The following is a 10948-nucleotide window of genomic DNA, read 5'->3' as shown; positions in this document are numbered from 1 at the left end:
ACGATCCCGGACATACCGGTCGAGAGAATGTTCTTGTGACACTTGAACATGTTGAATAAACTATCTTTTCTACTGGGTTAGTAACGGAATAGATTGACAGAAGATGGAAAAAACACACATTGTTCTGACGATTTTGTCAACTTTCTTTCTTGAATTAAGCTGTCTGTAACAATAGATTCACACATTAAAACAAACTAGGCAAGTATTTATCGTTTACATTATATTTATTATAATATTATTTATTCATTATATTTATTTCATTTCCTTTTTCATTTTGCTATTAGAGGGCATGTACCTTTAAAAATAAAATAATTTGTCTATAACCAATATAATAGTAATTATGTTCTACACACAAAACGTTTTTATAGATTTTATATTCAACCGCGTCAATCTTTAAAGTAAAGCTACAAAAACAGGATCGGAACACTTCAGCTATTAATAATAATAACCTTGGACTTAATAAAGTTTGAAAGTAGGTTTATAATTATGTAACAAAAAATAACAGGGTGTAATCATAATGTATAACGAATGTATATATTTGAAATCCTAAGGAAAATAAAGTCTATTTCGGTATAACTATGATTGAAAATATGTCTGGCAATTTATATCAATTTAAAAATGCCCATTGATGTACAACCATAACCAAACCCAAATAAATGTCGAAAGATTGACATTTTGTACTTTCGGTTTCTACAACCATAATAATAAGTATGTAAATAATGTATTGTTTACTTTAATATCTATAAACGCACAAGATTTAGGTGGACTTTTATGTCAACTCGTAGCATTAAATTACTATTTGTTTACATGTAAAGTTTCTAAGCGTATGTGAGAATCCGTTTTGTGTATTGTTACTATTGTAATCGAAGTTTGACGGAAAGGGTCGAGAAGGTGCGAAGGCAAAAAATAACATTGGTTATATATATGCCAAATGCACCATGCTTGCGGGAGACTGCGATTTCATACAAAGTTTTGAAATCATATTTTGCGACCAGTCTTATTCATTTTTAAACACAGTTTCAACAAACGAAAGTCAAACTCGGCTTTCTCTCTCCATACCTCTTTAATTACTTGATAGCATCAGGGTCTTTCAAATAGAATTCTATTTGAAAGACCCTGATAGCATCTACGATAAATTATTGTTTAATAAAACAAGTGTAAACTTTTCATGCGTTGTGCTTGTGTTCATCTTAAATAAATCCATTTCAAGCACTTTGAAAAACTGTCTTTTAATTCCAGGGTAAAAAACTTTGTGTGTTTAAGAGTTATAATACAAAAAACATACAAAAAATTGCTACCAACAATACGGCTGGTGATGAGCAGGCTATACTGGTGGCGCAATCGCAACTTTTCGGCCCTTTTCGTAAGTCTTCGGATAAGCACCTCGAACCGAATACGGTATTTCGGTCTAACATACGCTTAGAAACAAATAGTATTTTGGTGGTGGGAGTTGTTGACAAGTTTATTACCAATATACCAAGTAAAAAATCACCTTAATACTAGTAAGGTAAATTTAAAGATACAAACGCAAATAATACATTATTTAAATATTTATTATTATGGTTGTATAAACTGAAAGTACAAAAAGTCAACCTGTTGACATTAAGTCGGGTTTGTTTAAAAGTTTACATCAGTTGGCATATTTAAATCAAAAATGGTTGTCAGACATATTTTCAATCATAATTGCACCGAAACATGCTTTATGTTCCTTTGGATGTCAAATATATACATTCGTCTTACATTTACAAACTCAGTTTCTGTTTACATCTGAAACTACGCGGTTGAACTACTTTCAATCCGTATTAACTCGAGGTTATTATAGATAATAGCCGAGGACGTTCCGATTGCTGGTGGCAAAGGCATATTTCTTCCAGTTCCATAAAAAGCCAAAAAAGACGAAATTGCGTAAATCAGCTACCATACTTCATGTCCAAAGTCTCCTTAAATGATATCTTCCATATTCTCATGTTGTACTAATTATGTAAACGTGCATTTCCGGCCAATTGATCACATAAAAGTAGGGAAATAACATTATTGTTTTAATCAAATAACCCAAAGTATGATTATAATTTTTAAGATGAAATTGCAATCATTTTACTATATACTAAAACCACCTTTCACTATTAAACCTATTGTCGCAAAATGACTGCAAAACTTAGATGTATCGTTTTAATTAAGTTCATATTTTTACCAGAAAAAGATCTTAATTTTCCATTTAATAGTAAAAATAATAAATGTCATAGTTCATTATAAAAATTGGGTCATAAAGCTGAGATCATGAAGCCCTATATGGCCATAATTATGGGATTTACTTTGCAGAAAGATTTCGAAACTTCTTAAAGGTACCAGAAAGTAAAGAGTTCTTAAGGTGCGCTTATATTTTTCTCATCTGGTTGAAAGAAAGTGAACTAATGCTAATTTGCTTTGAACCTTCTTAAGTAACCAATCTTTAATGTATATGAGCGGATTAGTGTTTTGTATCTGAGGCTACAGATTTAGTATTGGTATATAAAATATTCGACTTAGTTAATACAATAAATTTCATATTATGACAAAGTAAATATCATAAATTTCATAGAATGACATAGTTAATATCATAAATATCATATCATCAGATAGTTAATATCATAAATTTCATATTATGACATGGTAAATATCATGACAAAGTAATTATCATAAATTTCATATTATGACATAGTTAATATCATAAAGTTCATATTACGACATAGTTAATACCATGAATTTCGTATTATGGCATAGTTAATATCATAGATTTCGTATAATAACATAGTAAATATCATAAATTTCATATTATGACACAGTAAATATCATAAATTTCATATAATGACATAGTTAATATCATAAATTTCATATTATGACATAGTTAATATCATAAATTTCATATTATGACATAGTTAATATCATAAATTTCATATTATGACATAGTAAATATCATAAATTTCATATTATGACATAGTTAATATCATAAATTTCATATTATGACATAGTTAATATCATAAATTTCGTATTATGACGTAGAAATAATGTTAAATTTCGTATTATGACATAGTTAATATCATAAATTTCGTATTATGACATAGTTAATATCATATATTTCGTATTATGATATAGTTAATATCATAAATTTCGTATTATGACATATTTAATATCATAAATTTCGTATTATGACATAGTTAATATCATTTATTTCATATTATGACATAGTTATTATATACGCATGATATACATTTAAGGACATGCCGTAATTTGTGAAAATGTTGTTTTGTTCCTCTACCCTTCGTAGCTCCATTCTTTATAACAGAAACGAAATGTTCACATGTCTTAAAAGTTTTTGCGAAGAGAATGTTCATCCGAAACCGATCGTCATTTATACCATCCTGCTATGATAAAGAAAGAAATTAGTTCAACAAATGTAATTGTATAGTTGATACATAGCCTTAATATTTCACAGAACAACAGGAAAGTTTGAGATCACACGTGTCATTGGATCATCGAGCACGTTCATATTATACTGTTAATAAAAACACTTAATTATTGACAATTTTATTAATTAACATATAATCTAGAAAAAAAATCTATTAAGTGAACAAAATAATAACTAATGTAAAATTCCGTTGTCGTGAGGTATTGCAAATGAGATTCTAGTTTTAAAAATGTCTCGGAAACCTACCTTGAAGTAATTCCAAATGGAGACTTTTTCAATGGAAAAAAGCAGATTCAAAATTGCCGAGCTGGAGTGCCAGTCAAAATTCTCCTATCTCATAATAGCTGAGATTTCTCATAAAGGCCGTATTGCATAAAAAGCCTTGTTTATGTTTATAATGTCGTGAACTTCATCTTAGCCTTATACGTGTCTAATATTGGAAAGTTAAAAAGTAATACATAATAGTAGTCACTACTATGTTATTCGTCACTGAATACTGTATGATCACCGGCACCAACGGACATATTCCCCTCACAATATCAACAAATAAGACCGACGTTCATTGAACACAGGCCCAAACAAAACCTAAGAGACTTATATAGTTTGATCTTTACAATGAATTAACAAACAATGAACAGATAATCCGTATTTTTCAACAATGACAATGGAAAAGAGTTTTGATTTTATCAAAGTTAAAGATATATCATCGTAAAAGTTTAGAGTAAAAAGAAAGTTGAAATGTTTTCCACCATTTATTTCATTAATCACTCTCTTCTATATACAAAATCACTTGCTTAGAAATTGGTGATAACGAGTTAGTTGTTCAGGAAAGACAATAAAGTGGACTGACCGCCGAAATACGACCAAAATGGCATAAAATCAGGACAGACAAACAAACAAAATCAACATATTTTATTTCATCAATTTTTGATGTAAGTAGAACTTCTTCTTCTTTAAAAAATCACCACTTTTTATATAGCTGCTCTACCATATTAAAGATACGGTGATATATTAATCGAATAAGTACAAACAATCATAATACACATTGTTGTGAGGTACTCATTGGACATAGATAATTTGGCATCGATGTATATCTTTTCAGACATCTTTCTAACTGTTGGTTACTCAACTTTCAGTGCATTTTGCTTAACATGTTTTAATAAAAAATATACAATTTATTGTATGAATATAGTCTTTGCATTAAAGTGTTTGTTCGGTGAATCTTGTTCGATTTTTCTTTGTTACTAGTACTGTTGAGGGTATTGGCCGCCTGGAGCATACGGTGGAGGCATTTGTTGCTGCACATATGGCTGTGGATATTGCTGTGGTACAGGCTGATTATATCCCCCGGAACCAGTTGACGTTGTTATAACATTGACCGGAGCATGTACTGGTTGGATTGGGGCTCCGACCTGTAAAAAAGAAATAACTTTTAACTTTCGTCTGTATTGTAACTTGTTTTGGATGTTTACATATGTTGTGATGTCTGTCTTGTTGATTGTCGTTGACGGTAGGTATTTTCTCAATTCCCCCATCCTTTCACCCATTCCCCCCCCTCCCCCCCCCCAGACCAAACAAATTTTGGTAGCGAAATTTCAGACCCTGATGCTGTTAATTGCAAATGCCGAAAGTAGACCGCTTTTATGAAGCGGTTACTTCCCTTTTTATGTACACTTACGCCGAAAAATTCAGGGGAGATCACTGCGTAAAGATTGTCAACAATCGTAACAACTCGGCAATCTCCGTCAAGTTCTTGAAGTCGCCCGAGGTGGATTGTCAAATGACAGGCGCATTAATTTCCCAAATAGTCGAATATTTCTAATATTGTTTTATTCTTTATAGATATACATGCTTATAGTAAGCTCCATGATTATTTACATCTGTTTAGCGTCGAAATAGTAAGAGTTACAAACCTTAATTTAGAATAATATGGTTTTCTTCAGGCCGGTAATATATAACTTCACCGTGGCCGAGCGTTAGCACGCTCGCTTAGAAGTCAAGAGGCCTGGACTTCAAATCCCACTTAAGGCAACTCATATTTTATTTTAAATTGTTCAAGTCAAATAAACATTGAATTGAATGTCAGTGTTGCAATACGTCTTATAGCATATTTACTACAGTTAAAACACTGGAAAACAAATTGGTTTATAATCTCACAACCTTCACCTTTCTGACATTCTGAGACCCAACTTCTGTGCTCTGATTTTTATACTACGCCAACCTTTAAATTTTCAATATCAGACAAAAAAAATAAAAGGAGTAACAGAAACTGTCAAAGTGTGTGTGAAACGTTTTGTAAAGGTGTGTTTCATTCGCTTAATTTGAAATTGTGTGTCATTAGAAAAATTATCCGTAACTTACATAGGCTAGTCTTCGTCGGCGGCACACCACCACCATAACGATGGATATGACTATGACGAAGAAGATGCAGCCGACAACAATCCCTGCAATGGAACCGGTGGCAAGAACTATACTGCAATCGGAATAATCCCCGCACGGGTTATAACCGTTACACGTGAGAGTTTCATCGATACACCGTCCATTACTGCATGAATATTCGTAGGAATAACAGATACCTGAAATGCATCAAAATTATATCACTTTTACACCATCAATGTTAATGGGTTATGTTATTAGCGACACAGGCTGTTATTTGTGCTGTTATTTGTGTGGTAACGTCTGTAATAAACGACAAACAATCTTAGGAGGCAGCTTGGTGCTAGGGGCAGGGACGATAATTTGCACTTTCCAGTACCGTCCATGAACACCGAACATAAGCCGGTGCTAGGGGGTGTGAAAGGTTACCTGCTTTTTCCAATACCGTCCATGAACAGGTTTAAGCAAACCGAGCCTGCAACATTTTCAATTTTGCAGTGTTGGGCTTTCTTTAGGGATTCTGTATTCCTCTATTTTAGTTAGATGCTTGTATGTTTTACAAATCATTTTTTTAAGTATCGTTAATATCAAATATATTTACTTTAAGAAGTGTGGAAAAGATGCATTTAAAGGGTTAATAAATGCTTTACCTGTGTGGTAACTTGTCAAAATCATATCAAATCCAGTCGACTGGAGTGAATTATCACTGACAAATCGGAGATACAGATAATTACCGGATGTCTTTCGTACCGTGCTACTCATATAATATCCGCATTGATGACCATTAAGACCTGCAAAATAATATTAACTATGGACACAAGATAAATACGATAAGCATTATCTTTTTACCTAACGTAACTGGTATACATTTGTTCAATCATTAAAATGCATATACTTTTAATTTAACAAATGTAAACTCGAAGCGGATAAATGTAAAAGGCAATAGAAAGCAAGCAATCATTAACGGGAACTGCTAGGAGAATGTTGGAAACAAAAGCAAAAAAGGTGAAAATTGAATATTTGGTTTAATTTAATCTGTAAACGAGACGCAAAGATCCTGAAGAAACAGATAAATATATAAATAAAAACCAACACTGGGATGAATTACAGAGCGACTTTTTAAAGCAGTCACAAAGAATTGTCATCATAGCGGCAGTCCATCATAATGGCCGTTCCTTCTCTTGGGTAGTTTATCTTCCGTTTCTTTCGCGCAAGAACTAGTTTTGTATGCTCATAAAAAATTTATACAGAGAAAGAGTATACCTTACCCGACACATATGAGGAGGATGAATACTGGCCATCCCGTACTTCTAGCCAATCATTTGTACAAGTTGATTCCACTCCAAAGCTCTTAAATGAGACAAACATTTCAAAATTAAAACAACAACAAAAAAAGCTTAAAGCGACATGTCTAGACATTTTGGCCAAAATATTCCCAAATTTTAGAACAATTGAATAGGCTTAAAAGCAATACCTGCCCATGAAGTACTTAAATATAGAGATTATTTTAAATCACTGTGGTAAATAAAAACAAATGTATTTGCTGTTGAGGTTTCAAAATTGATTAGCCTTTTGGATGGTAATCATTTTATGCTTTTTCTGTACACCGATACTCTTCTTTTTTCCGATATCAATTTTTCTTAACAAGATATAAAATAATAGAATTTACTGAAGTTATTATTAGGGACAAAACTGAAATTAAAAATATGAAGTAACCACCTATATATACCATACCTTAAAATAGAGCATGATTCTACTGGAGTAATCCGTTTTGACCTTAATATAACAATCCATATTTGGCCGGTAAGTGCTACCGGAAGTGAGCTGTAACCTCACGGAGTCATAAAAACTCAGGTCAATGGTTTGCCCGCACATCTGGTCCATATAATCTGCATTAACATAACATGTTTATAATTGAGCCGTGTTAAGACAAATCCAACATAATGCGTTTGCGACCAGCATGGATCCAGACCAGCCTGCGCATCCGCGCAGTCTGATCAGGATGCATGATGTTCGCTATCAGTTTCTCTACTTGTAATAGACTTTCCAAGCGAACAGCATTGATCCTGATCAGACTGCACGGAAGCGCAGGCTGGTCTGGATCCATGCTGGTCGCAAACGCATTACGTTGGTTTTGTCATGACGCGGCCCATATGTTATGGCTTTATGTCTAAGGAGGAAGAAAAAAAATACTTTAAGCACTAATAAAATTCTGTCCAGGTTAAGGAATATTACTCCTCGATTTTTGAATGTTAATTGATCAGATATAAAGATCAAGTAAAAACTCTGAACGTTCTGGCGTGTAGGTTCGCCAGGGCGATCCTACAGCTCCTTTTCTGTCCTATACTTATAGTCAACAATTAGATATTTGTGGATCCTATACTTGTAGTGCAGGACCATTTACAGCTCTTAAACAAACAGCCAGAGAAAATATAGGAGAAGCGAGGTTGTAAATTCAAAGATATAAATGGAGGTACTAAATTAAGTTTTTCAAATATTATATCAACAAGGTCAATATCAAGTTTTAGCCCATGTTTCCATCTTTATTAAAACAGCGTACAAATTCATATTTGAATAAATTGGAAAAAAAATCATTCACCATCAGTATTTTATGATTCAACTTTCAACATCTTGAAAGAAAAGATCGTTCAAGAACAACAAAAATTAAGCATTTGAACATTCAAATTCGGTTTGTTTGAAATTCCTTCTGGCTTATAATAAAAAGTACCACATGTCAGACCCACCTAGCTTTTGGCAGAAATCGAAATAAAAGAAACGTAAAGAATTCCCTAAATTATGATGATCAAAAGAAAAACGTACCGTATGTTATAGCGGCGGCATTGCTGATGAAAACCAGTAGACACGCGTAAATAAATTGACGTTTCATTTTGTTTTTACTAACAACTCGAGAAAACTGTTAACTTGTTCACATTAACATTTGACTGATACCTATGATATTTTATGTTTAATCATTATGTTCATGTTATCACTAGTACAGTATAACTATAGATAATTTTAATCTAGTGATAATAGTGTAGGGCACGTCAAATTATTAAATGTTTCTTTGTGACTCTTTGTCACTTTATATGTGTTACTTATGTTTGTTTCAGTTTATGTAATAAGACCGTTTCTATATCATTAATTTACAGTCTCATAAAAAGTTAAATTGATTTGTTATATTTTAAACTTTATCTTAGGAAATGAAATGCTTATATAACTGGAATTAGTAAGGCTTAACGAACTTATTTGTTGGGTGTTTTTTTACCTCTGGTGTCGCTTGAATGTTACGACACCCGAGGTTAGCCAAAATCATCTTTTTTGTTTCGGTGCCATATGACCTATACTGTGCTGGTACGCCGTAAAACCAAATCAACAAACAAACATTATCGATAAAATACTGGTTTGGTTTTAACCACTGTTAGTATCATTTGAGGACAATCTAAAAGTTAGACAAGTGGAAGAAAAGCATAGATGTCACACTCTGGAGAATTTCAGACACGGGGGCGTTCCTGAGCTGAAACGTTGACTATACCGAATCTAGCTTGTTGAGTCTACCGAATCTAACTTGATAACTACTAGTATGTTATAAAAACACTGTGTAGTGAAAGGTTCGCCTTTATCTTTGTTATTTCACTGTGGCCGGTACAGTGTATCTTTAAACAAGTCATGTGAAAACGTGTAATAGTCACTTTATTAAATAGGTTTTGTAAATAAATAATGTTTATCTAAATTCAGTATGACCAAGTTCCATTTTATTTTCGTTCAATAGGATTGGTTAACTTACTATCAATCAACTGTTGTGAAATAAGTACACAATATTTAAATTGCAAAATGTATTAATTTGTCAGTTTATTATGGTCTAAATGCATATGTATGTTGTCAACAGTGCAGTAAATATAGTATAGTTTAAAAGGAATGTCCATATATTACTGTTTCTTAAGCAAAAGTGTTCAAAAAGAATTAAAAAATTTGTATTATAATTTTATATTAAAACTTTCTCTAGACATATAATAATGAATATATGCATAAACATGCGTTTTATATCCATTAAATAAATCATCGTGAGTAGTCAATAAAGAACGAGTCACTATTGCTAGACAAGATTGTTGTTGTTGTTGTGTTGTTGCTGCGGTTGTTGTTGTTGCTGCTGCTGCTGCTGCTGTTGCCATTGTTTTTGTTGCATTTATTTTTTTGTCAAAACCGTTAAAGAAAGTCTAGTTATAGAAGAGTCTTGTCTTTTCAAACTTAACCAAATATCTCACTAAGAATATGGTATGCTTATGGTTGAAGTGTATGTGTTGCTGAAAATAAACCGCACGGACAGATTCATTACTTGACCCGCTAGTACAAATTTGTTAAGATTCCAAGTGATTAGCCCTTGCCAACAGTATAGAGCCTGATAAGACTGTACGGACGCATTTGTTATTTGGGCTACTAGTGTCTATAAAATTTCAATTGGCAAAGGAAATGCTTTTCGGACGAAGTCCGTCCGTTATCAGTTTGACTTCCTGTAAAACTAACAGGGAAGGACTGAATATAAGAAGAATTTTCATTGGTCATTTTAAAATTACAAACTGAAATCGGTGAAACTCATTGGTCATTCATAGATAAAATATAAACGATTGTTCTTACCATTCTAAAATAAAATTTTAAGGATAGCTCTATGATAAAATGTAAGGGATAGTTTCGCCACAATAAAATAAAATGTCGAGGATAGTTCTAAAATAAAATATACAGAATTGAGTATAGTCTTTTAAGTTTTAGGTATATTTGTAAATGATTAAAAACTTTATAAAGTCAAACATAAAACAAGTAAAGGGACATCTTAGATAGAAGTTGTTCTTCATTGAAAAATCTTTAATATAAATATGCTATAATTTCATTTCAATGCTTACAAAATGGGTAAATTATTTTCTTTATAGCTACAAGAAATATTATCATGCATTTGTTATGCAAGCATTGCTAAAAGTTCTTTTTCTATTGAAAGCTTAGAAATAACTTAATGTTGTATGTTAACCCGTTCCCTCATGGGCATATTGTGAAAAATGGCCGTTTTCATTGAAATGCATCCTGTTACAAGTTCAAACTGCTATGAAACTATGAAAAATGCTTCAATACTAATCAAAC

At 32.2% G+C, this 10948-nt stretch overlaps 1 protein-coding gene across 1 annotated transcript; it reads right to left on the bottom strand.

The window, feature by feature from the left end:
• Positions 1-4500: 4500 nt before the first annotated feature.
• On the bottom strand, positions 4501-8801 carry LOC132752636 (neuropilin and tolloid-like protein 1). Its single transcript, XM_060742983.1, has 6 exons — positions 8642-8801; positions 7556-7710; positions 7090-7171; positions 6472-6612; positions 5807-6021; positions 4501-4857 (listed from the first exon to the last, which is right to left on the bottom strand). Exons 1-6 carry the CDS (start codon positions 8706-8708, stop codon positions 4690-4692), a joined length of 828 nt encoding a protein of 275 aa, XP_060598966.1. The 5' UTR covers positions 8709-8801; the 3' UTR covers positions 4501-4689.
• Between the last annotated feature and the right edge of the window lie 2147 nt (positions 8802-10948).

The sequence above is a fragment of the Ruditapes philippinarum genome, unplaced genomic scaffold, assembly GCF_026571515.1.
Source record: "Ruditapes philippinarum isolate M1 unplaced genomic scaffold, ASM2657151v2 ctg2789_1_1_1_1, whole genome shotgun sequence".
Taxonomy (NCBI): domain Eukaryota; kingdom Metazoa; phylum Mollusca; class Bivalvia; order Venerida; family Veneridae; genus Ruditapes; species Ruditapes philippinarum.
The sequence above is the reverse complement of the archived record's forward strand: the minus strand, read 5'-3'. Positions and strand labels throughout refer to the sequence as shown.

Excerpts from the sequence above, each read along its gene's own strand:
- LOC132752636 (XM_060742983.1), bottom strand. The coding sequence starts at position 8,708 with ATGAAACGTCAATTTATTTACGCGTGTCTACTGGTTTTCATCAGCAAT. Across the intron at positions 6,613-7,089 it reads ATCCTCCTCATATGTGTCGG|GTCTTAATGGTCATCAATGC; the intron begins GTAAGGTATACT and ends ATTATTTTGCAG. Across the intron at positions 6,022-6,471 it reads TTTGACAAGTTACCACACAG|GTATCTGTTATTCCTACGAA; the intron begins GTAAAGCATTTA and ends GATGCATTTCAG.